This window comes from Dipodomys spectabilis, unplaced genomic scaffold, assembly GCF_019054845.1.
Source record: "Dipodomys spectabilis isolate Male_0828 unplaced genomic scaffold, ASM1905484v1 ptg000095l, whole genome shotgun sequence".
In the NCBI taxonomy this organism is placed as follows: domain Eukaryota; kingdom Metazoa; phylum Chordata; class Mammalia; order Rodentia; family Heteromyidae; genus Dipodomys; species Dipodomys spectabilis.
This window is the reverse complement of record NW_024870772.1, coordinates 1741944-1769296: the sequence shown is the minus strand read 5'-3', so window position 1 is coordinate 1769296 and position 27353 is coordinate 1741944. Positions and strand designations below refer to the sequence as shown.

At 39.5% G+C, this 27353-nt stretch overlaps 1 protein-coding gene across 5 annotated transcripts in view; it reads left to right on the top strand.

Moving 5' to 3' along the window:
• Positions 1-27353, top strand: part of Lmo7 (LIM domain 7) — a 191151-nt gene that overhangs the window by 47225 nt on the left and 116573 nt on the right. For 4 of the 5 annotated variants that reach the window (XM_042685403.1, XM_042685402.1, XM_042685399.1 and 1 more), the window contains exons 2-3: positions 6700-6770; positions 19936-20005. In XM_042685403.1, the coding sequence (XP_042541337.1) occupies positions 6700-6770; positions 19936-20005 (141 nt within the window). The remainder of the gene's footprint in view (positions 1-6699; positions 6771-19935; positions 20006-27353) is intronic. The other variant, XM_042685401.1, reaches the window with a different exon arrangement.

Genomic DNA, 27353 nt, shown 5'->3' with positions numbered 1-27353 from the left:
CAGGTTATTTCAATAAAGCCATTTGAGACCTGAGGGCAAATTCCTCCTTCCATCTGCAACCCACCAACTCAGCCTCTTCACACATACCTGTGCCTCAGTCACCAGGGCTGTTCTTCCTGGTGAGTATACAGATTCCCACTTGCATTTAGTGGAAGCAATGAGCATGTGTAAGCCTTATTTCAGCCAGTGACAAAGTTGGGTAAGACTGGCCTGCCCTTTAGAGTACATGGTGTGGACGGGTGCCAGAGTCTGGGCGGTGGGTGGTGACAGCATTGAGTTCACCCAGTGTCTCCACAGACACTCATTTGGTGCTCACTGCCCCAGGCCTCAGCTTGAGTGTCCTTCCTGTGACTCTGTTTCCTTGTGTATAAGCTCTTTTACCACTTAGGCCCCAGCCCCAAGCCGACTAGGTGTAGACTGTCATAATCTGGAGTCTGATAGTTGAGAGAGAATTTAGGAGTTGGAGAATTTAGAAGGTTGACCTTCATTGTCCCAGGAGCTTGCAATTCCCTGTGTAGCTTTCCTGACTCCAGATCTTTTTTGGGGGTAGTGGGGGTGGAAGGGGAGGCCTGCCCTTTTAGGAAGACATTGTTTCTCTTAACAACACATAGTACCTTTTTGGTAATTTTGCTGTGGGGGGAAAAAGAGTTAGGAGATAGGTACCTGTTGGGTTTAAAGTATGCAGTTAGTGAGTATGTTTACTGTGTGCCATATTCTTTGCATTTATGTTTTTGGCGTGTGTAACCAATGAGTTTTAGCCAAGTTAGTGCATAGTAAATAATGGTATAGATGTATCAATGAATTCAGTCTCAAAGAAAGGCCTGGCCTGTTTTGTCGAATCATGGCAGACATGTAATGGTTGCTTATATGATGAAATTGAATGAGATGAAAGGTAGAGGGGAGTTCCCAATACTTTGACAGCTTCAGAGATGGCCTGAAAAGCAAGACTTGATATGTAACAGCCTGGGGGTTCTTCCTCTGGAAGACTCTCTTGAATGGAAAGTTAAAGCAGACTATTTATTTACTTAGGACAGATCTTGGGGCTTGAACTCGGACACAGAGCCCTGTCCCTTTGCTTTTTCCCTTAAAGCTGGCATTCTACCACTTGAGCCACAGCTCCACTTCCAGCTTTTTGCTGGTTAATTGGAGATAAGAGTCTCATGGACTTGACTGCTCCGGCTGGCCTTGAATCATGATCCTCAGATTTCTGCCTCTTGAGTGCTGGGATTACAGAAGTGAGTCACCAGCATCTGGCTAAGGCATACCTATCTTTTAAGACTTGCTTCACTGTGTGGTTCCTATGTGCCTTGGGGGCTTCTAGTGTTAAATATTCCTTATGATTAAAAAATATATATTTCATTGCTTATGTTGAAATGGGCATCACAATAACACTATGAATTTTTATGGTAGCTTTTTATTTTAACTTTTTCCATAGAGAACAAAAGTTTATTTAGTTCATTACTCTGGGGGCAGTCCCTGCACAGACATTATGTATCTTAAATATCACGATCTAGGAGCTGATTATCAATTATTAAGTGGCAGATTGAAATTCGCTTTGAGTTTAGCTTAGTTTTTGTCTGCAAACATTGCTCTTAGCTCATCCCTTATAAAACAAACTCACTCTCTGCTTTTGTACTGTGATTTGAATAAAAATATGATGATTAAGGGCTGGGAATTTGGCTCAGTGGTAAAGTGCTTGCCTCGCATGCATGAGGCCCTGGGTTCGATTGCTCAGCACTACATAAGCAGAAAAAAGTCAGGAGTGGTACTGTGGTTCAGTGGTAGGATGCTAGCCTTGATATTGAAGAGCTAAGAGACAGTGCCCAGGCCCAGAGTTCAGCCCCCACAACCAACAACAACAACAAAAAGATGATTAAATGCCTTTTGGAATTCTAGACACCTTATAAATGGTTGCTTTAAAAAAGAAGTTGAAAAGTTTTAAGGTGACAGTACCTTCTGACTTGCATTTGTGGGTGGTTTGCTGATAACTAGAGTTTGATATCATTTGGTGGAGAAGCTTCCAGAATGTTTGGCATTTGAGTCATGTACCTGATCAGAATTGGAATGGAGGGATGGAACGTGGGGAAACTTGTTGCTTACATCCCTGGGAAATTTTATCCAGTGAGAGGATTAAAATAAAACCATCAGCCAAACAATGAGGGGTGTGAATGTAATTCTCGTTTATTCACTAAATCCTTACATTTCATAGTGAAAGATGTGATGTGATGGTGAGCTTGGCACTCGATGTGTAGATAGCTGTTATTGTCTCCCCTTAAAAACTTCCAGTGGAGGGCTTCTCCAGGCTCTAGGTGGTCAGACAGGTTTGGCAGAGGGTTTGTGAAGAAAGTACCCTGGCGCCGGCTCCGCCCTTTGCCTGCTCCATTAGACTAATTATGACTTTCCAGCAAGCATGACACCCAAGAGCAATAAGCTAGGCCCTGTCACTTGATGGCTTTTTTCCAAAAGGATGTCTGTTCTGTTCATGGGAACACATGGGTGGAAGAAACATAACACGAGCTTAGACTAGTCTTTGTAGCTTTTTTTTTTTTTTTTAGGAGTCAACATATTTTCATAGATTATTTTTGTACTGTGAAGTAGAGTAAATCTTTACTCCCTTTTAAAAGTCGAGGGACTGCCAGTGGCTCCTACCTGTAATCCCAGCTACTCAGAATGCTGAGATCTGAGGATCGAGGTTCAAAGCCATCCCAGGCAGGAAAGTCTGTGAGATTCTTATCACCAATTGACCTCCAGAAAGCCAAAAGAGGAGATGTTTAAGTGGTTAAAAGGCTGGCCTTGGTTGAAAAAGCTAAGGAACAGCATCAAGGCCCTGAATTCAAATCCCAGTACTAATGCCATGAAAATGAAATAAGAATTTAAGGGACTGATAACCTAATCATAGGTACATTGTGAGAGATGGATCCATGGTTAAGTTCCAGGTCTTCTTGTTTAATGCACAGTTTCTCAGATGACTTTGGGTGCCACTGATTTTATTTAAGCACATTAGAAAAATATACAAAGGGGCAAGCAAGAGAGACACAATTGTGTAGAATGCAAGGTGTGGTTGTGTGACCACATAGTGATCTCTCCTGTGTGTGTTTACTTTTGATAACTTCAGTGGAAAGCATGTGCTCGCTATTTATTTAATTTTTATGACTCACAACCCTATTACATAAAAGGTATCACACCTTAAATAGCTTACTAATGAGTAAGGGCCAACATTATTGAAACATGAAAAAAAATAGTTAGATTGGAAGTTCCAGATGAATTACTTCAGAAGATGCACTTCTTCATATGACCCCATGGGGGTCATATTTTAAAGTAGTTTTTAATTAAAAACAACAACAAACAATTCTTTTACTATGCTTTGAGGTGCTCAGTAATTTTTGTGGTGCTTTCAGGAGGTAGAACTAATTTTGTTGAGTTTTATAATCTGGTGATTCGATGTCTTCCTTGAAGTAGAGGACATCTTGCAAGGCAAATATTTGGGAGTGAGGTAAATTCTAGCGCTCGGGTTGAATGGGATACCTGGGGATGGTCTATGGGCAAGCCACTTCAGGATATTCCTCAAGGAACCTACCATTCAACCTAGCTATCTTTTACTGCGTCTTTACACAGTGTTCTACCTCTGGGGCTGTAAGTTTCTTGATTGAAACTTGATTGAAACTGAATTTTAGTTTATAATTTTATTTCATTTTTCAACTTTATTTTATTCTTCACCTAGCATCTGGGTTGTGGTTATAATAGAGACCCTTTGCTGATGCTTATTTCCTGCCACTGTGCAGTGCTCCTGGGTTTAATGCTGCACATAAGAAAGGATCGTCTTCTTCCTGGACTTGGATGTGTCATCTCCTGGCCCAGGTTCTTGTCCATTACTTTGAGAATCAACTTATGAAAAATTAACTTTGGCCATCTCTTCCTTTCTCTTCATATCTAACTAATTCTAGGGCTGCTTACTTATTTATTTTGGAGAGAGGGTCTTGGGATGTTGCCTAGATTGACATAGCACCTCTCAGCTCAAGTGATCCTCCTGCTTCAGCCTCTTGAATGCTGGGCCTGGAAGTCTGCAGCACCCTAACCTTGCTAACTTTGAATTCTAAGGTCATTGTTTTGCCAGTTAGTAGATTCTGGATCTAGTACTAGTAGTGTTGCTCATTGTAGAAAGATAGGACAAGGAGCTCTGAGCTTTAAGTATACCATGTAGCCAACAGCAGCCATGCCACTCTGTCTCTGCCTTGTGATTTCAGATCAGATCAGTGACTTTGCAGTTCAGGTTTTTAGAAGGTATTACTCTGGAAGGGTCAGGTGGAGCAAGAGACGGATGCATGGCTAGGCAAGCTGGTGTTGTTGCTGTTGGTTTCCTGTTCTCTGGAGCTGGTGACCTAGGCCCAGAAGTTGTTTTTGGCGCAGCTTTGCCCACTGTGGCTTTCCCTTTCTCTGCTGCAGCTCCTACATATGGAATCCCCTTCCTTTCCTGCCATTCCATGCTGGAGAGACCAACTCTGGTTATTTTTTTCCCCAAGACCATTGCTGGTATTACTGGAGGTGACTTGGTCTATTTAATTGCCTTAGTCTGAGAATTGTTTACAATATTTTTTTCAAGCTGGGCATCCATGGCTCATGCATTGTAACCCGCTACTCAGGAGGCTGAGATCTAAGGATTATGCTTCAAAGCATGAGCATCCATGTTGCTGTTCACACAGTGAGACTCGGGAATGCAGTGTTTGATAGGCAGAAAGGGACCATACCATGCGGGTATAGACAAAGTTTATTAAAACATCATACACTTATATATAGCATAGGGGCATAGAAGGTAAGTCTGTAGTACAGGACAATCATGGGACAGAAAGGTTACCTTAAACAATTTTGGGGGAATGTGGACAATTAGTAACCTTTAGACAGTGAGTGAGAAGAGTTCGAGATAATAAAAGAGGAAGCAAGGTACAGGTGGGGCTTCATTAAAAAAAACACAAAAGGAATCTTGAGGAATTGTTCTACCTGATTAACTAGGAGGAGCAAGAATGGCACTTCCCACAAACCGTCCACCAAGTCTGGCCCCCAGTGGGGGCAGGACCCTTGGCCTGCTTGGAGGAAGGGGCGTCTTCCTTCCTCCCCCAGAGGGAATGCATGCCAGAATGCACCCTCAAGGCTCACAGGAACTCAGATGGGGTCACATGAATCAATGCCTCCACACATCCATTACACTTTTTTATGTCTCCATTTAACCAGTAAAAAGCTGGAAGTGGAGTTGTGTGGCTCAATTGGTAGAGCACTAGTCTCGAGAGTAAAAGCGAAGCAAGAGTGCCCAAGCCCTGAGTTCAAAGCCTAGTATCAACACACACACAAAATTACCTTATCTCTCTGTGGTTTCTGTGCAAGGATTTGAAAGACTTTTCCTCATAATGTTTCTACAAGTAGCTCCTAGGCCTATATAGTAGAGCCACTTCATGAATAAGCTACCTCACTTTTGTAATGACACTTTCAGAACTGAAGATGGAATTGAAGTTAAGGATATGGATATCCAGGTGATATTTCAGGTTTATATCCCAAACTGTTTTCATTCATTCTTAGTAGTTTTTGCCTGGTCTGCACAGGGACACCTCCCTACCTCTTGGCTAAGTTTCTGCCCAGTATCTGTTACCTAGGTAACTGGCACAACTGGAAGCAGTCATCTTCCCCCTCTGGCTAGGTTACATCCTGGGCCACCTCTGGTCACACGCCTCCCATCTGACTTTAGGAGGGTCCCAGACCCTGAGGTCATGTCTAGATCCAGTGTGGTCACACCTTTCCCCCACCTGGCCCCACCTCTTCCTGTTCCTGGCCTAGATAAGTCCTGGCCCAGGGGTGGATCGCCCCTTTTCAGCCTTGCCTCTCCACCATGCATGGTGGGGGGCAGCAGTTGGGTAAATAAACTTCTTTTCCTCCCTGAATAGCACATGGTGTTCACTTCATTGGCTACCTAATGAAACCTACCTATTTAATATACCTTATGGTTTTCTTTACAATATAAAAACATGCTGGAACTTCAGTTTCATTTCCAACCTTTGTTGATCATCAAATAAAATAATTGCATTACAGAAATGAACTCCAATATAGGGACACAAGAGGTTTTATCGTTGTTGCTGTTTTAATGTACTTATAATGGACTGATTTTTTTTGTTGTTGTTTCTTATGTATGTTTTTTTCTCCATGGTATAACCCCTGTTTTCACTGTATTTGATTCAGGTGCCATACACCTTGTATATACATTTTTCTAATTTGGTGAGAGGAAGGGAAATAACAAAATGCTTAAATAAGGATACAGGTTGACCCACTGTAACAATGAAATGTACAAGACACTATGTTGAAAATGGACTTTACAACTTTGGGTAGGGGAGGAGTTCAGGAGGTGGGGAGGGAAGGGATGGTAGGGGAAAAACAAAGGAAGGGGTAAAATGCTCAATAGGAAATGTATTCATTACTCATGTAACTGTAACCCCTCTGTACATATCTTTATAATAAAAATATTAAAAAAATAATTACATTACAGAGGGCACTCATTTTTTGCAGTTTATGTTTATTATACTAAAGGTTTTGATATAGCTTTTGGTAATGTATACATATTAAGCAAAACATTCAATGCATATTAATTAATCAGATACTGAATTTGACTTTAGCTATCCCTGGTGAAGAAACCAATTAACATTCAAATCTGTCTTTCAGGCAGTAACAGAGAAGAATTTTCAAACAAAGGATTTTCGAGCTTCCCTAGAAAATGGTGTCCTGTTGTGTGAGTAAGTATTTAAAGCATTTACAAAATACTTTATAAACAAAGACATGTGTGGATTTTATAGGATGTGTCATCCCTGTCCTCATGGACTCCATAGTCACAGATATGTGTCCTTGGTTGCAAGTGAGATTTGATCCCTGAAAATCGACACTCCCACAGTATGATACAGTAGGAAGAGGCTATCAGTCGCAGTATCTAAAGATAGCGTTGGTGGAATATATATTATTTTTAATTAGTAAGCAAGAAAGTTTCCATTATTGCTTAATTTGCCAGTGGGAATGGATGGTTGAGAAGCAAGGCCTGTGTTTCACAATCTATAACCTACATTGGAGAGTCCAATGCATATGCATAGAATTACCTGGTTTTGAAGTCAACATTAAGCATCTTCTTTTCTCTTTTTCACCTGCAAGTTTTTCTTTCAAGTTTTAAGTGTAGTCATTACCCAAATGAGTTTTAGTTGTGGACTACTCATTCAACTAATAGGTATTATAGAGAACCATTTACTATGAGTAAAATAGACTAAAAGACTGACACGGTTTGGTACCCAAATGGCCAGGTATGTGGCCCTTAAGGTAAGAATCAGGTAGGCTTCTAAGGCAAAAGGCAGAAATCATGGAGGAAGGCATAGGTTGGGGAAGTCAGAAAAGAAATTACAAGAATGTACTTGAGTACCCACCCACATTTTTGAAAGCACTTAAAAATTCCAATCTAGATACTTATCACATAGATATTTATGGAATCTGTGTACAAGTGAGCACTGGCTACTTAGGCTACTTTGATTCTCCTTTTCAAGGACGTTGTTTGCGGTAAAGTTTCAGAGTCAAAGGCTTAGATCCTTTGCTCCCTTACTTTTTGATGTTTGGGCACCTAACATGTTTACATTTGAGCAAGTGACTTGATGTTAAGACTTATTTTCTTCTGCAAAGAAGAAGTATCTGATTGCCCAATTCACTGAGATGCTGAGCTTAATAATACGTATTTTGCGGTGTTTATAAAGTATAAAATTTTGTAAACGTACAAGTTATTGTTAGCATGTAAATCCACTATATGTTGGAAACTGCTCCATCTCCTTTGTTTTATAGTACTGTAAATTTGTTCCGTATGACTTTGCTGGTATCCAGCCATTTGTGACCCACATCAATGTCAATTTCATGTGTTTTCATCTCCTATATGCCAGAACAGGCATTTGAAGAAGGGCCAGGAATACTGTGAGACATGGAGTTCTTTTTAGATTTACAAGAGCATGTGGCTCAAATGGTTGATTTCTTCAAAGAAGTTACTTTGTGAGTTAAATATTTCCAGTTGCTCAGAGTATTTTAGGGATCCCACTTTTGGGGCCATTGCCTCCATAAATAGTCCATTAACATTTTGATAGTGACATCTACTTTTTGATTGTATAAATGCAATTTATGCATCTGCCTGGTCTCTTGAGTAATTTGGAATGAATAAAGCAATTCAAAATTGATTCAAACAACCAGCTAACCATACAAACAAAATACCAGTTTTGACCAAAAGCAGTGCAAGATAAACATACAATTTCTACCTTAATAATGATAGCAGACATTTGGATGCATTCTTAGAGATGCATTAGCTGTTTTCAAAATCATTTTAATTCCCAAATATTGAGTACTTCATTCTTAAGTTTGTTTCACTTGAGCTGGGTGCCAGTGACTCAAGCCTGTAATCCTAGACACTCAGGAGGCTGAGATCTGAAGATCAGAGTTCGAAGCCAATAAGGAAAATCCATGAGACTCTTATCTCCAAAATTAACCATCAAAAAACAGAAGTAAAGTTGTTACTCAAATGGTAGGGTACTAGCATTGAGGGAAAAAGCTGAGGGACAGTGCCCAGGTCCTGAGTTCAGACACTAATACTGGTGCATGTGTGCATATGTGCATACAGACTCCCTCCACCCAGGATTGTTTCCCAATTGAAATAATTCTATCTTGGTGTTTGTGCATTATCATATAAGCCTCATTAATCTGTTCATTCTCTGGTACTTATAGTTTATTTGTGTTTTATTTATTTATAGTTTATGTTTATTTATGTGTAGTATATTGTGGGATACCAAATTATGCATATTTCTATTAAAACTATCCTTTCTCTAAATCATAATCATAGCCACTGGGCATTAATGTATTAAAAAGAAACTACAGTTATTCTTTTGATACTTTACATTGAGTTCTCAATGTAATTTTTTTTTTTTTTTGCTGATACTGGTGCTCTACCACGTGAGACACATATCCAGTCTGAATTTTTACTGTTTAATTGGAGATGGAGTCCCAAGTGTTTATCTGTTCAGGTTGGCTTGGAACCACACTGTCCTCAAAATCTTAGCTTGAGTATCTAGGATTAGGTATGAGCCAAGGGCACCCAGACTCACTGACATTTAATCTGACAACTAAAGTAGCATGTTTGTGCTAATCATTTTACTTTCATTCACTTTGGTTCACTTTGGGATCTGAAGAATGCTCCCCTCGTGAAGTCCAGTTATTCTTTCACTATTCATTTCCATATTCCTACTCTTTGTCTTAACCAACCTGATTAAAGAGTTTGTTAAAGTGATTTCAGCCTGTATTATAATTTTCTATACATTCTAGTGAGTGTTTTTGTTAATCTATCCTCTGACCTTAGTTCATGAGGACTGAACATTAGTTCATGAGGACTGTCCTACTAAGTATTTTAAAGAATCTAAAAAATTTTTTTTGATGTGTGGTGCATACCTATAAACCCAGGATTTGGGAGGTATAGGCAGGACGATTGTGAGTTTGAGGCTAGCCTAGGGTCCATATAGAGATCCTGTTATAAACAAGAAAACAACAAAACATACTGGCCACTTCATAAATATTCAGAGCTTCATTTTGCTCTGGGTTCTAGAAGAACCCTATTATCTCTAAACATATTTGATTGAAGCCTGTCCAGCTGGGGCTAGCAGTAATTTCCTAGTTATTCATCAAAAGATGACAATCTTAGAAACACTTTGATGGATACAATCTTTACTTCACTATGAAATAAGGGGACTATTTGAAGATAGTTTGCCGGGGTGTGCCACTTGTCAGTCAGCTTATACTTCTCCTGTCTGGAATGGTCCCAAGGTTTTGTTTTGTCCTTATTGGCCACACATTAGAAGTTTGCCCTTTTTTTTGGTACCAGAGCTTGAACTCAGGGCTCGCAATCTTGCTTGGCTTTTTGCTCCAGGCTGGCACTGTACTATGTGAGCCATAGTTCTACTATTGGCTTCCTGTTGGTTAATTGGAGATAAGAGCATCACAGACTTTTCTGCTCGGATTTATTTTCAACCAGGATTCTCAGATCTCAGCCTCCTGAGCAGCTAGGACTACAGGCGTCAGCCACCAGTTCTTGGCTCCTTCTTTGTTCCTTTGTGGCATTATTGAGAGGCTTTTCGTACTGTTGCCACATCTGTTTCTTTAGCTTACCACTTGGAAAGATTGGAGCCAGATGTCCCGGGACTGATATGAGAGGTCCAATTTCTATTTTTTTTTGTGGCTGTGATACTGCCTAAAAGTTCCATAATATTTTGTCAAAGATATATTTAATAAAAGAGGAAAAGTATCTGATAACTATTACTTTATTTTATTGTTGTTTTTTGCTCTGGAACCCAAGTGACTTGTTTTAAAGCTTTGGACATGCAGAGAATGTTGTCACGTTATTCATGCTGAGAAAGCATTGTGGTTTCCTTAGAGCTGGAGACTTCCCTCAGTGCCAGGGACATTGGTAGACCCCTGAAGCCTCTAAGCAGTGCTCCATGGGAGCCCCAAGGGTTTCTGCAGGTTTTGTGTCCTGGTGAAGGCCAATTTTTTTTCCTGGAACAGTTTCTGGTTTTGAGTTTTTTGGAGGAGGGTAGTTTCTCACATACTTCAACATGCCAAGCCAATCTTTTGACGGGATCTGTTAGAACTTTTTCAGAATGTTAAATGAGTGAAAATTGGTTTCTTTTACTACGGATGAAGAAAATCAACTTTGGACATTTTCCTGTTGCTTGGCAACTTCATTAGCAATAGGTAAAGAAAGACGCCAGCGTTCATATAGGTGACTGAAACATTTTGAACTACGTTGTTTCATGGCTATATTTTCTGGTTAGGATCTGTATACCATCTCCCCCCCACCCCCTTTTATTTATTCTTTGGCAGTATTTGGGTTTTAACTCAGGTCCTTAAACTTGCTAGTTTGGCACCCTGTCACATGAGTCATGCTCAGGCCTTTTTTGCTTTAGTTTTTTTTTTTTTTTTAAATTTTGTGTAGGCCTGGACCTAAGTCCTCCAATTTGTGTGTCTGGGATGACAGACACAAGCCAACATATAGAACTTTATTTTTTTTTTCAGTCGCGGGGCCTGAACTCTGGGGCCTGGTCGTTGTCCCTCAGCTCTTCAGCTCAAGGCTAGCACTCTACCACTTGAGCCATAGTGCCACTTCCGGCTTTTTCTGCTTCTGTGATGCTGAGGAATCAGGGCCTCAAGCATGCACTCTTCCACTGAGCCACCTTCCCAGCCCCATATAGAACTTTTAATTGGTTGACATGGTGCCTCATGCTTTTTTACCTGGGCTTGGCCTCAATCTATGATTCTCCCAGTTTTAGCTTCCTGAGTAGATATATTATAGTATGACCTAGTATGGCCAGGATCACCATATCTGGTGAAGTATAGATATATTTTTCTTGTATGTGCCAATTCTGGGGCTTGAAGTCCAGAGATTATCACTCTTGCAGATCTTATTTGTTCATGGCTGGCATTTTACCACTTGATCCACGGCTCCAGTTCTGATTTTTTCTAGAGTCTCTCAGATTTATTTCCCTGGGCTGGCTTTGAACTATGATTTTTTTTTTTTGGGGTCCAGTCGTGGGGCCTGAACTCTGGGCCAGGGTGCTGTCCCTCAGCTCTTCAGCTCAAGGCTGAGCTCTACCACTTGAGCCACAGCGCCACTTCTGGCTTTTTTCCTTTGTGCTTATGTGGTGCTGAAGAATCGAACCCAGGGCCTCAGGCATGCAAGGCAAGCGCTCTACCACTGAGCCACCTTCCCAGCCCTGAACTATGACTTTTTTTAAAAAAAGGACTATAATAAAGTGAAGGCCTGCTTGGCAAGCATCAACTTCTAAATCCACGCCAATTGTGGCAGTCATCTGCTTCAGATTCACCTCAAGTTCTGCAGGTTTTGTTTTTTGTTTTCTGGGTTTTTTTTTTTTTTTTTGTATTGTGACCTCAAACTTGAGAGTAGAAGCCTGTATGCTTCACATACTTCCATGTAAAACTAGTAGCATTCTCACTCTAAAGATTAATCATGAAGAGTAGAATGGGCAGGATTTCAGTCATATGGTCTCTGAGAAGTAAATGAGAGTGAACATCTCCTAAAAATAAAAGGAGCAGATATATGTGCTAAATGTGTAAGTTGGAGCAATTTCTATCAAAGTTGGTTAGTCAGAAGTTAGAATTGAAATAGACTTTATATGTGGAAGAGGCTGTCAAGCAAACACGTGTTTGCTATGAACATATTGTTGGCTATGAAATTGTAAGCCCGTGGTAATTCTGTATGGAAAGGAGAAGCAAGTTAAATGAGAATGAATACTATAAAAAGACAAGTATATTAATAGTATCACACAGATTAAAATGTGAATAAATGCCTTCTATGAAAGAATCTTGAGAACTTTGTGTCTGTGTGTGTGTGCACGGATGTGCACACGTGTGTATGTGTGTGCATGTGTATGTATGTATGTATGTGTGTTGGTCCTGGGGCTTAATTAGGGCCTGGGCGCTGTCCTTGAACTTTTGTGCTCAGGGCTAGTGCTGTACCACTTGAACTGAACTTCTACTTCCTTCTCTTTTGCTAGCTTATTGGAGATAAGAATCTCACAGATTTTCCTGCCTGAGGTAGTTTCAAACCGCAATCATATCTCAGCCTCCTGAGTAGCTAGGAATACAAGTGTGAGCCACATGCACCTAGTTATCTTGAGAATTTTCATGTACCTACTATCAACCGTCAGCAAATTATATGAGAGCTCATGGAGAAAAAGTGATGCACTATGAAACTTACAAAGAGGAACAATGAGCAAGCTTATGTGTAGGTGGGTGGCAGATATTAACCTAACACCCATTGTATTAGTCAGATTCTCATGACAAATACCAAGAAAAACAACTTAAAGGGAGGAATTGTTTACTTTACATGATGAGTCAGTACTTTTTTTGTGTGTGTGCCAGTATCAGGGCTTGAGCTTAGGACTCACAGCCTTGCACTCTTGGTCTGCTTTCTTGCTCATGGCTGGCACTCTACCACTTAAGCCATGGCTCCTGCCTGACATTTTGCTGGTTAACTGATGATGCAGTGTCATAGACTTTTCTGCTTGGACTGGCTTTGAATCACATTCCTCCAGTGTTCAGCCTCCTGAGTAGCTAGGATTATTGGTGTGAGTGCCAGGCTTGAGTCAGAGCTCTGAGTTCATGTTTGTGTACTCTTATTGCTGAGGGCTTGTGGCGAGGCAGAACATGGTGGTAACAGAAACATGTGGTGGAACAAAGTTCTTTACTTCACAGTATCCAGAAAAGAACAAACTCCCAGTGACCTATTTCCTACAACCATCTCCATTTCACCCCATCCTAGCAGTATCATCAGAGGAATCCACTCATTAGATCAGGGGTCTTAGGATCCAGTCATTTTCCCCAAACCCTCAGCTGGCCAGGTAGGAGGCTTGCTAAGCAAGGAAGCTTAGCAGTGGAAAGGCCCTGAGTTCAAACCTTAGTTCCGTAATAGAAATAAAATGTAATGAAGACTAGGAGACTAATTGTCAAAGTTTGCTAATGTGGGAGATGTCTATTTGGAAAAAGTGGTTGACCGAAACGTGTACATGTGAATGACTAATGAAATAATTTATAGGTAAAAAAAGTTTATACAGTGCATCAGTATGCTCTTCCATATGTCTCTCTTGTTCCAAATCTTTGGAAATGGGAAGGGAAATGGTGTCTGTACCCGGACTCTGGCTGAGGTGCTTTCTGATGACAGGGGAGAAAAAGAAGTTTGGTGCTTGGAGCTAGTTTCTGAAGATGAACACACATAGAGTGTCCAATTCTAGTTCTCCCCCAAACCTTTTTTATCCAGGCAATGCTTCACATGAAACTTTATGGATGGTTTCCTGAGCGTCACACCCGAGTTATATATAGTTAGGACACATTCACTGATGAAAAGGCCGGCAAATATAGCCAATTTCCTAGCATATGTAACCCCACTTGTTTGGAAGGAGCAGGCAATGTGTTTGCATGTGTGAGAGGAAGAAGAAAACTCAAGGGAGAAGTAGAGATCTCAAGAGACCTTTTAGTTCATTCAGGCATCGAAAACAAAATGCCTGAAACTGGAGAGCTCACAGACACAGAAATACACTTTTCATAGTTCAGGAAAGTCTTAAAGGCAATGTCTGATAATGGTCTACCTTTTTTTTTTTCAGTCCTGGGGCTTGAACTCTGGGCCTGGGCACTGAACCACTTGAGCCATAGAGCCACTTCTGGCCTTTTCTAGTAGTTTATTGGAGATGAGAGTCTTTTTTTTTTTTTTTGCCAGTCATGGCGCCTGAACTCTGGGCCTACGCACTGTCCTTCAGCTCTTCAGCTCAAGGCTAGTGCTCTACCACTTGAGCCACAGCACCACTTCCAGCTTTTTCTGCCTATGTGGTGCTGAGGAATCGAACCCAGGGCCTCATGCATGCAAGGCAAGCACTCTACCACTGAGCCACGTTCCCAGCCCAGAGATGAGAGTCTTATGGACTTCCTGCCAGACCTGGTCTTGAACTGTGATCCTCAGATTTCAGTCTCCTGAGTAGGATTACAGGTATGAGCCACCTGTGCCCAGCTGAGGTTACTTTCTTCCTAGGCAGACATCTTGCCACTACACAAGGTGTAACTAAGGGTACTAAATGACATCATCATCTCTCAAATGGTTCCCTTCTAATACCATTACTCTGGAGGTTAGGATTTGGACAAGTGAATTTTAGGGGAGGTCACAACATTCTGACCATAATGGGATGAGCTGAAGAAGAGAGGGATTATGACACTTGTCGTAGGTCCCATTAGAGAGCTCAAGTTAACTAGGTATTTGCTGTTTTGGTTGTAATGTTACAAAAAAGAATAAACCTCTGGTACATAGCCAGGCTCACAGCATGGCTTAAGGGAAGGCTTGGGGGTGTAGGAATAACATTCTGCTTTGCACTTGACTAATTCTAGTTACTGCTGTGGAGGGATCTGGAAGATTATGTGTTCTGATTATTGCCTATAGCCAGTGACTAGGTCAAGTTGAAGAATACTTTCTGAGCAAAGTTATTTTTTGTGAAAGCAAGTGTTTCCATAGATGGCATTTGTGTATGATTTGACATGAGACTCTGCTATTATTTCAAGTACATTTAAACATTTAAACATTTCATCTTTTGTTGTTGTTTTTGTGTGCCAGTCCTAAGGCTTGAACTCAGGGCTTGGGTACCATCCCTGAGTCTTTTTGATCAAGGCTAGCATCTCTTGAGCCACAGCTCTACTTCCTGCCTTTAGGTGGTTGAGATAAGAGTCTCATAGACTTTCCTGCCCAGCCTGGCTTCAAACCATAATCCTCTGATCTCTGCCTCCTGAGTACTTAAGATTACAGGTGTGAGCCGCAGGAGCCCAGATTCATTTTATTTGTATATTTAGATTTTTCTAAAACCGTTTTTTTCCTCCCTAGAAGAAATGCCTTAAAAGTTCTTCCTTTCATTGTATATGAAATTACGTGCTCATAATTCATGATGTGATTATGTGTTCAATATTAACCACAAAGCTATCTAGTGCTTAGACCCTATGGCTGGTGTAACAAAATAAAACAGTCTTTTCCTCTAATGACTCATCTTTTTTAGAGGGTGGTTTGTGTGTTAATCTAGAGTGCTGCTTTTTTCCTTGTGTTATTTCCGTGTTTGCACACATACAGGAGGGTTCACGAGTGGTGAGAGACTAATGCACTGTCTATGTTGTTTCTTTTTTTTTTTTTTGTCGGTCGTAGAGCTTGAACTCTGGCCCTGGATGCTGTCCTTCAGCTCTTCAGCTCAAGGCTTGCACTCTACCATTTGAGCCATAGCATCATAGCACCACTTCTGGCCTTTTCTGCTTATGTGGTGCTGAGGAATTGAACCCAGGGCCTCATGCATGCAAGGCAAGCACTCTACCACTGAGCCACCTGTATGTTATAGCCTCCCCACAAACCTTGCCAATGAGGGAGGTTTGCTAACTCATGGGGAGGCGGGGAGATGCCATTTGTCATTAGTATATCCTTTATCTTCTATCTTATCCTGCCTTTCCCCTGGCTGACTTAATTATGAGGAACCTGTTTTATTAACCATTCTTTAAGCCTGAATGAAAAAAAAATCCTGCAATTGCTAACCCTGTAACACCAATATGATAAGTGACGTAAACAGGTAAAATGAACGACCTCACCCAAGTCACCGGTGACTCACACAGGTACAGCAGACACAGGTGCAGCAGGAATTCACAACACTCTTCTGCTAAAAGGATAAGCCAGACTTTTCGAATGCCATGGACATTTCCCTAGCTCATATTAGCTTAGTGCAGACCACTGGGGGAAAAAACCCACATTTAAAAAATAAAAGTTACTCTCCAAGTGTGATTGGCAAGCCAGTTGTCAACAGCTGCAGCAAATTTCGTGATTTACACTCTGCCTGAATTATATGCCTATTAGGTACTGCTTGTCATTGGTTTTCTCCTCTATGCAGTGCAGGAATGTCACCCTTAATACATTTACAGAAATAGCTAGTTCATAGGGAAATGTCTTTTTCCTCCCCACTTCCTCTTCCTCCTCCTCCTCCTCTTCCTCTTCTTCCTCCTCATCCTCCTTCTCCTCCTCCTCCTCATTCTTCTTCATTTTGGTGCTGGTATTAGGGTTTGAATACAGGGCCTTTTGCTCTTGCTAGTGCTCTGCCACTTGAGCCACACCTCTATTTTCCATCTTTTTGCTGATTAATTGAAGGTAAGAGTCTTGAGAACCACCATCCTCACTCAGCCCCTGAATAGCTAGGATTACAGGCCATGAACCACCTCATCCTCACTCAGCCCCTGAATAGCTAGGATTATAGGCCATGAACCACCTCTTCCCAGCAGGAAAAATCCTTCCTTCCTTCCTTCCTTCCTTCCTTCCTTCCTTCCTTCCTTCCTTCCTTCCTCCCTTCCTCCCTCCCTCCCTCCCTCCCTCCCTCCCTCCCTCTCTTCCTTCCTCCCTTCTACTCTCCTCTCTCTCTCTCTCTCTCTCTTTCTTTTTTCTTTTTTTTGGTTATGGGGCTTGAACTCTGGGCCTAAACGCTCTCCTGAGCTCATCAGCTAAAGGCTAGTGCTCTACCACTTGAACCACAACACCACTTCTGGTTTTCTGGTGGTTAATTGGAGATAAGAACCTTATGGACTTTCCTGCCCAGGCTGACTTTGAACTGCCATCCTCAGATCTCAGCCTCCTAAATAGCTAGGATTACAGGCATGAGCCACCAGTGCCTATCAGGAATAATCATTTCTTTTTTTTTTTTTTGGGACTGGTCATGGGGCCTGAACTGGGTACTGTCCCTCAGCTTTTCAGCTCAAGGCTAGCACTCTACCACTTGAGCCACAGCACCACTTCCGGCTTTTTTCTTTTTGCTTATGTGGTGCTGAGGAATGGAACCTAGGGCCTCAGGCATGCAAGGCAAGCGCTCTACCACTGAGCCACCTTCCCAGCAGGAATAATCATTTCTTAACAATCTGCTCCATTCTCTTTTGACTCCTTAGCTAGTGATTAAAAATGTAAACATAAAGGGGAGAAAGCTTTTCTTTCTATATGGCTTCCAAAGTACAAGTGAGTAATGAGAGTTACAGTTGTTGGAAGTTTAACAGTGAGGGGTTGGGCCTGAGAGTACAATTTGGAGATAGATAGTTCACTTGCCTACATGAGGCCCTGGGTTTGATCCCCCCAGTACCTTATCCCTATTCCCAAAGCTGAGAGGATAGTTTTATGATTAATACTAAAAATTCTTTGATAAACAGTCTTTTATTTATTTTTTTTTGTCGGTTGTGGGCCTGAACTCTGGGCCTGGGTGCTATCCCTGAGCTCTTCAGCTCAAGGCTAGTGCTGTACCACTTGAGCCACAGCATCACTTCCAGCTTTGTCTGCTTATGTGGTGCTGAGGAATGGAACCCAGGGCCTCATGCATGCAAGCACTCTACCACTGAGCCACCTTCCCAGCCTCTGATAAACAGTCTTTAAAAACAACAACAACAAAAAAAACTTTTGTTTGCCAGACTATATCTTCACAATCCACTGTTTTGTAAGTCTGAATCCTGTTGAGCAACATTCTGTGGGCTATTAAATTGAGACTTTTGTCTTTTTTAATTCTTAGCAAGCTCAAGTGTATATAGAAATCTCTGGAATGTTGAAGGAGTGACATTCCACAAGCTTCAGTTATGTTTTTCTGTTACACATTATATAGAGGAAACAAGTAAACTTGAATGTTTGATTCTCTTTGTTCTTTTAATTTGTTTTCATTTGCTTTCTTTTGGGAGCTCTGTTATAGAATTGTTTGTTTTGTTGATGAATTATTGAATAGGAAAATTATGTTTCAAGATACTATTTTCTGTTAGTGATTAATGATTAATTATCCAAACTAGTGTTAAGAGGAAAACATTATTAGAGTATTAAATTACTACTGAGCCTGGCACTGTATTAGTAAACAGCAAAACAATGAATCTATAATAATCTAGATATAGAAACAAAATTGTATTGTTTTTTTTCTTCTTCTCCCCTGGTCGTGGGGCTTGAACTCTGGGCCTGGGTACTGTCCCTGAGCTCTTCAGCTTAAGGCTAGCACTCTACCACTTGAGCCACAGTGCCACTTCTGGCTTTTTCTGCTTATGTGGTGCTGAGGAATTGAACCCAGGGCATCATGCATGTGAGGCAAGCACTCTATCACTGAGCCATCTTCCCAGGCCCTAAATTACATTCTTAAGTATGACTGTCAAAACGGAGTTTTCAGTGCTTTAGAGTATAGAGACATAGACTCTTTTATATTGTCTCTAGTATTAAAATTGTTTAGTATTGGATTTTAAGGTAATTTGAAGGAATTTTGGAACATTTAATTGTTGCCTAGTCATTCTGCTATGGTAACAAACCAGTCACTCATGGACTTGAACTAGTTATTCATAAGAGCTAGTTAATTATTTGCATGAGTTTCCTTGTATCTTTTATTTTTTAATTTAATTTTCTCACTTAATTTTTGCCAGTACTGGGGCTTACACTCAGGGTCTGAGTGCTGTCCCTTAGCTTTTCCCTCAGAGTTGGCCCCTCACACTTGAGCCACAGATCTACTTATAGTTTTTTGCTAGTAGATTGGAGATAAGAGTCCCGTAGGCTTTCCTGCCCAGGCCAGCTTTGAACCACAATTCTCAGATCTCAGCCTCCTGAGTAGCTAGAATTATAGTTATGAGCCAGCAGTGCCTGGCTTTCTTGCATACTTTAAATGAGACAAAACAATGTGATTTCAAAGCTAAAAGAAGGATCTATTTGATTAAAAATAGGTTATTAATAGGAAAATGTATTCTGAGGCCTAAGTAAACTAACCTATATTGAAGAAATTCTTAAATTGGCTTTTAAAACAGAACTAAATAGGAGCTTTCTTTAATAATTACGAAGCTTTTTTTTTTTTTGTGTGCCGGTCTTGGGGCTTGAACTCAGGACCTAGGCACTGTCTCTGAGCTTTCTTGCTCAATGCTAGTGCTCTATCACTTGAGCCACAGCTCTGCTTCTGGCTTTTTGGTAATTAATTGGAGATAAGAGTCTCATGGACTTTCTTGTCTGGACTTGTTTCAAACTGTGTACTTAGATCTCAGCCTCCTGAGAAGCTAGGATTACAGATGTGAGCCACTGGTGTCCAGCATTACAAAGCCAATTTTTAGGATACCTTTGGGTATAGAAGTGTGTGTATATGATCCAGTGATACCATTCAGCATTATGTGTACCAAAGTTGATTGATTTTTTTTTTTGTCTTCTTTGGCTGTGGCACAGAATAACACATTGGGGGATGCAGTCATTATTCCATATAATTTTTGAAAATGTTTCAAAGAATACCAAGATTATATTGATGTTTTTATAATTGCATGTTATTTCATGTTTACTTTCAGTTTGATTAATAAGCTTAAACCTGGCATCATTAAGAAGATCAATAGACTGTCCACACCAATAGCAGGTTTGGTAAGTACTATACATTATCTTCCAATCTTAACTTTTTTTAAAGCTGTGTTTTTAATTGACAATTATTGTATCTATTCATAGGGAACAGGGTATTATATTTGTGCCATAGTGTGACTATAGTTAATAATGTGTTATGTATTTCAAAATAACAAGAAGTGAGGACTTTGAGTGTTTGACTTCAAAACTAGATTTGTCTTGGATATATCTGAAGATAGGCTCTGTATGAGAAAACATACATGGTTACTGTGTGGTTATTTTGTGCATTCAAGACACTGGAGAGGCCCATAATAATACAAGATGAGTCTTTGGAAATAATTTATAATGAAATACTATTGATGATAGATAATTTTCAAAAAATTTAGAACTTCTTAAAAATCAGAACTGAGGATAGGAATTAATATTTTTCCACAGAACATTGAAGTTTATAATTTAAATATAAAAGCACACTAATAAGGTCTTTGGAATAGTCACAGTGGTTATAATATATCCCAGAAACTTCTGTTTGGCTATTCATGTGTTCACAACTGTTAATGGCATGAATAAGTATAGACAGCTGTATCGAAATTTCTGGGCTTGCAGGAGGAAAGAAGAACTCAACTAAATCTTGACAGGGATAAGTTTGGCAAATTCTTTATTATTGGAGAATGGTAGGAGAGAATAGAGGAGAGATGAGATGAAATATTTTTAGTCTATAATAGAGAATATATGACAGCATCAAAACAGTTGGTTCTAAGGTTAATTGCATCCTTCTCTTTATTGTCTATCAGTCTATAGGCAGCTAAACTTACGTTTTTATTGGTCTCATTTATTTAGGCAAAAGGCTGTTATAATACAAACACATACACACTCATTTTTCTAATAATATAGTTGGGCTATATTTGCTATTTAAGGGATATGAGTTAAAGGAACTTTATTTGTGAAGTTTTTCTAGGAGGAAACATTTAGTTTAATAAAATAAGTTTTATATGAGAATGGATTTTATTAAGAAGCCTTCTTGAAAGTAAAGGTTTAAGTTATATTGGACTATGTCTTTTCAAGTGGCTTCAATTATTCTTTGATTGCTTAATTAATACTCTGTGTGTGTGTGTGTGTGTGTGTGTGTGTGTGTGTGTGTGTCTGTCTGTCTGTCTGTCTGTCTGTCTGTCTGTACTGGAGCTTGAACTTAGGTCCTAGAAACTATTCTGTAGCTTTTTTACTCAAGGTTAGCACTTTACCACTTGAGCCACAGCTTCTCTTCCTTCTTTCCAGGCTGGCTTTGAACCCTAAACCTCAGATTTCAGCTTGGTACCTGGCCAGTATTCAACATTTTGATTGCAAATGGTCTATTCTTGGCTCAGTCACATGTGTTTTAAATAAAATTAGTCTTTGATTTCAAATGCCCTGCATAACTGAAATGCTTAGATTGTAGTGGTTTGTTATTGTTGGCCACTGTAGATTTTATTAAATTTTCTGATTGATTAGATGCAAACACAAGTGTATTTTATTTTTAAGCTTAAAGACTTGTTCAACTATTTCTATTTCAAGCATCAGAGATGCTATCTAGCTTGGATTATATTTTTAGAAATGAAAATGATATGTATGTCTGCTATATTAAATTGGATGATTTTTTTCAAAATATAAGATACTATAGAGTGTCTGACAGATATCCAATGAATAGTCTCTTTCAATAAATTATAGGTTGAGGAGTGTACTAGAGGAACAAAGATGATTATGAACTTGGAATTCAAAGTTGGGGAAGGGCAACTGCACAAAGAAATTAGGAAATGAGCAAGAAAATCCCACAAAATAAATGTGTTACAGAGAACGATAGTAGATTAATGTTTCAACAAATATTAGACATGCATGAACAGTTGTAATAGGACTATAAAGATGAATGGTTAAGAATTTCTTTCTTTTTAATTTTTTTTATGCCAGTCCTGGAGCTTGAACTCAGGGCCTGGGTGGGTGGTGTCCTTGAGTTGTTTCTCCTCTTACCCCCACCCCCCACCCCCAAGGCTAGCTCTGAATGGCTACAGCTCCACATTTAACTTCTATTTTTTTGTTAGTTGTGGGGCTTGAACTCAGGGTCTAGGCACTGTCCCTGAGGTTTTCTTGCTCTCGCTCTACTGCTTTGAGCCACAGTGCCACTTCTGGTTTTCTGGTGGTTAATTGGAGATGAGAGTCTCACAGACTTTGCTGCTTGGACTAGCTTTGAACTGTTAAAAAGGAAGATGTCAGGGACTTAATTTTGACACTTACTGAAGAAGGATAAACAACCTGAGATCGATTATTAGTAGTCTACAGACTACTACTGATTTTTGTATATATAACACCAGCACAGTGGCTGATATATATGTAGGAGATCAGGGTGTGTGTGTGTGTGTGTGTGTGTGTGTGTGTGTGTGTGTGTGTGTGTGTGTGTGTGTGTGTGTGTGTGTGTGTGTGTGTGTGTGTGTGTGTGTGTGTGTGTGTGTGTGTGTGTGTGTGTGTGTGTGTGTGTGTGTGTGTGTGTGTGTTTTGTGCTGGTATATGTAGGAGATCAGGGGTGTGTGTGTGTGTGTGTGTGTGTGTTTTGTGCTGGTATATGTAGGAGATCAGGGGTGTATGTGAGTGTGTGTGTGTGTGTGTGTGTTTTGTGTTGGTCCTAGGGCCAAGGCACTGTCTTTGAGCTTCTTTAGCTCAACGCTAGCTTTCTATCACTTGAACTATAGTTTTTTGGTGTTTTAATTGGAGATAAGAGTTTCAATGTTTCCTGCCTGGATTGGCTTCGATCCTCAGATCTCATCCTCCTGCGTAGCTAGTATTACTAGTGTGAACTACTGGCACTCAAGGAGTTTTTAAATGAATGAATGAACAATATTTCCGTTGTGAAAATTAATAGATTTTTGTATTGGACTTTGATGATTGTGCAAGGTTGAGATGTATCTTCAATCCCCCAAAGAAAATACAAGGAAGTTCTATACCTCAACATCACAATGTGACCTTGGGGAATAGCATTGTTGCAAGTGATGTAATTAGTTAAGATCATATTGGAATGGAATGGTCCCTAATCTCATAGGACGTATGTCCTTATAAAATGTGGTTGTGTGAAATCTTGTGCATAGGAAGAATGCCATAAGAAGAGGCTGGACTGATGTATCTATAACTCAGGAAATGCTGAAGATTGCCTGGGAACCACCAAAAGCTAGGAGGGCACAAAGGAGTTTCCCCTGCAGGTTTCCTATGGAGTGTGCTTTGCCTCGATTTTGGGTGCCTATCCTCCAACATTGTGAGACAAGTGATCTCAGTTTTAAGCCATCAAGTTTGGGGTGCTTTATTATGTTAGATAAGCCTATGAAATTGATATTTGTAGGTGAGAATTTTAGTTAATACTTGCTTTGAAAAACGACCTTTCAACTTTAAAATGATTTTACGTCCCCTGGAAGTTTGCAAAAAGTTCAGAGGTCCTTGTTCACCCAGTTTCCATCCGAGTATGCCCTTGAGTAACTCTAGCATGGTATCAAAACTATGTAACTGATGTTGGTAGAGTCCAAAGGCCTTAATCAGATTCTATCAGTTTTACATGCAGTGAATGCTTTTGAGGTACAAAGTATAAAAATGATTTCAAATCAAGTCAAATGAAGACTATTTTATCTTGGGGATTTATCAGAACACTTTCCCATTAATCCAGTGTTCAATCTTAAACATTGCTGTTAAATTCTACCTGGCTACTACTTTATTTTGGTCTCTACTAGGAGACCTTTTGTGTCTCTTAGTTGAGCTCCTAAACAAAGACTCTGTATAACCTAGTTTACACCCACTTCTACACAGGTCATAGGTCACTATAGATGAGTTCTTTAAGAAAATAATTGTCTTTGCCAAATGGCATGTTGCCAAGGGCATTGATTTCCTTTGGCTCATTCAGCTGAGGTATGATGGTTGGAGTGGGTTCTGTGAAAAGCTAATTATGTAGGGTAGATACACCTAGGCAAGTCAAACAAAGTAATGATTTTTGTGGAGAGGCATAAGCTAAGAGGATGTGGAAACCCAAATCCTCCCTTCCATGATTCTTTTCTAAGTGCGTTTTATTATACTTTTCCAATTTACCTCAACCATGACATACCATGTATGTTTGGCTTTGAAGTCAAGACAATAGATTTATTCTTATAGATGGACCTATAGGAAAGACAGTGGGGACTGTTCCCGTAGCAATGATATTCCAGATCTGTTTAGATGATAGAGAAATACCTTGAAAGCTTTGCACAAAACACTTATGGGATTATTTTCTTTGGGAGAGTAGTCACTAGGTTCTCTTGTATCTGTTAGAGATAGAGATTTTCTCATTTGAAAAAGTTTTATTTCCTGAAGAAATAGATTCTCCTTAACCTTTTCTCTTCTTTCTGTTCTTTACAAAGCCATGCTTTTTTTTTTTTAAATCTAACCCAAAAGTTTAACATCCAGAAATTAGCTGTTGTCAAATGTATATTGAACACCTTGAAACTCAAAACTAAAACTTTATCCAGGTAGTAAAGAGAGCTATTGAAGCAGAATAATGTTTATATTTGATATGTTAGTATGCCTGAAATACAATCTGTGTAGAAACATCAAGGAAGTTATTAACCTCAGTCTTATAGTTCTTTTGGACACCTAGTAGTATATTGCATTTAGGAAAATCAAGCACTGTGGTCATTTGGGTAGATATGAGCAGGTATTTCTATGTGCTGTCTCCTTGTGTTTTGTGAATCTTTACCAGCAGCCGTGATGTCTATTTACCAGGTGATGGAGGTGTACTCTTTTCCCACCCTTTATAACAGCTAAAACTGGCTTCTAAGTTACATGGACTGAATAGATTTGGTTGATTTCAAATTTTCCATTGTAATTTTCAGTTGAAAAGGAATGATAATTTCAGAAAATTTGGTTAGAATAATTTGTTTGAATATCTATGTCTATCAGTGGACTCAGTAGAAAAATCTCTAGCATATTCTCATTTGTATTAGATAGGGGAACTAATTTGAATGTCATTGCTGTTGAGTTACATTTTTGGATTTAATGCAAGGAGTGAAATGTATTGGGTGGACATAGAGGCTGGGAAGGTTGACTCTGAATTCAGCAATGCTGTGAAGTGTAGGAAATGGGCAAAGATCCAGGCTGGTTTACTCAGTTGTGTGTGTTAATTCCTCTTACCTTCTTGATGGCTGCTTCAAGAAATAAGACACATCTGTATGTCCATTTGTGCACCATTTTCTGGAAGTTACTTCTGAGTTTTTCACCTTCTCTTTCTCATATAACAGCAAAATAGTGTTTCCCATTCTGTGTTGAAATCACTGCCGGAACATCTGGTTGTTCTCTTCAGCAGCTATGGAAAAAGACCCAAACAATCTGTTACACAATTGAGATGATGTACCTAGGTCTTGCCATGTGCTTCTCTAAAAAATATTCTTACACAATGACCTGAGTATCCCATTTTTACTTCTAGGCATTCAGGGTAAATTAGTGGGTGCTTTCCACAAATAAAACCAAAGTGTGAGACCTCAAGACAGAGTGTTTTTGAGAAAAAAAGCCTGATTCTGTGTCCTTTTCTTATCTGGATTGAAATAAGAAATACAATTATAACCACTGTTTTCATTCAAGAGTAGTACTTTTCTGGATAGGAGGCGTGAATGAAAATGGGTGAAGAAAAACATCCTAAAGTAATACTAGACTGTGATTAGGACACATATCAGGAAAGTATAGATCATCAGTTGCTGAAAAAGTGGCAAGGGTTGGGTTGTTCTGTGCTGGGTCAATGCAGCATGTGTCTTAGAGAAAGCCAACATCAAGAGGTAGGGACATTGGTGAATATATTTAAGTTTTCAGAATACAAACATTAAAAACAAGAAAAGCATTGGAGATGGAAGGGTTGATCAATATGTATTTTACTCATAAGTTGATATTTTGAATGGAAAACATTTTGTATCTATCTATCTATCTCTATCTATCTATCTATCTATCTCTATCTATCTATCTCTATCTATCTATCTATCTATCTATCTCTATCTATCTATCTATCTATCTATCTATCTATCTATCTATCTATCTATCTATCTATCTATCTATCTATCTATCTATCTATCTATCTATCTGAGCCAGACACTGATAAGTCAAGCCTGTAATCCTAGCTACTCAGAATGCTGAGATCTGAGGATCTTGGAGCAAAATCAGACTGGGCAAAAAATTTGTGAGACACTTAACCTACAATTACCCAGAAAAATCAAAGCTAGAAGTGGAACTGAGGCTCAAGTAGTAGACCTCCTGGAACAACAACAACAAAAAACAACTAAGGGATAGCATCTTGGGCCCTGATTGCAAGACCCCTTATCAGCACAAATAAATAAACAAATAACAAAGCAAACATTGATAACAGGTGATTGTACTGGAAGAGATGGCTAGAGGGTAGCATGTAGCCAGTGTAAAATTACTGCATAAATATGTGTCTGTTTTGTCTTGTCATTTTTTTATGATTTTGTAGGTCAGCTTGAGGAGACACCTATTTAAAAAAATTTGGGAAAGGCTTCTGCTCTGTAAATCCTCTTGATTCATACACATTTGTGCACTTGATTGTTTCGCCAATAAGAGCTACATTCTTACTGGCTGACTGATCACTATATTCCTCACCTTCTGATGGATAGATGCATGTCTACCTTGTAGGGTATGGAGAGTGGATGGGACAGTGCTGAGGTGCCTCCAAAATCATGCTTCTTCCTCGAGTTTAACTGTGCTTTTATCTTGAAATTTAGTAATTCTTTGCATTTGATAAGTAAAAAATAAAGAAGGCATGGTGTTTCCATGAATTTCCATGTTATTTCTCACAAGTCGTTGCCTTGAAACAATTTTATATTTATTGTAGCTGACCCGAATCAAAGATGGGGGTCTTGTCTTTATTACCCCATTTTTGGATATTAATAGTGAATATTAGAGGCTACCACTAAATTTCATTAAAATTGCAATGTGGAGCTTCAGTATTAAACTAAACTGAGGAAATGCTTTTTTCCCCAATGGTAAGGTGAATTTCATTGTATAACTTTGGCTTGACCTTACCTTACTAGATTGTCAGTCTCATTGTTTACTTAAACAAAAACACTAATACAAAAAATATGGGGTAAATTTTTCAAAAATAAAGATATAATACAGCACTATAAAATTACTGTTTTGAATGTATTATGCTTTTATCAGAAATTATAGCATGAAAACCAAGCATTTTCTAAAAATAAGATCATATTTCTCATTGAAAACAGAATTTTCCTTGGTTATATATTAATTTAGATGATCATTTGGTAATAAGATCTTAGATAATATGATCTCTTGGAATTTCAGCGATAAGTTATCTGTATTTTGAAGTAGTCTGCTATTA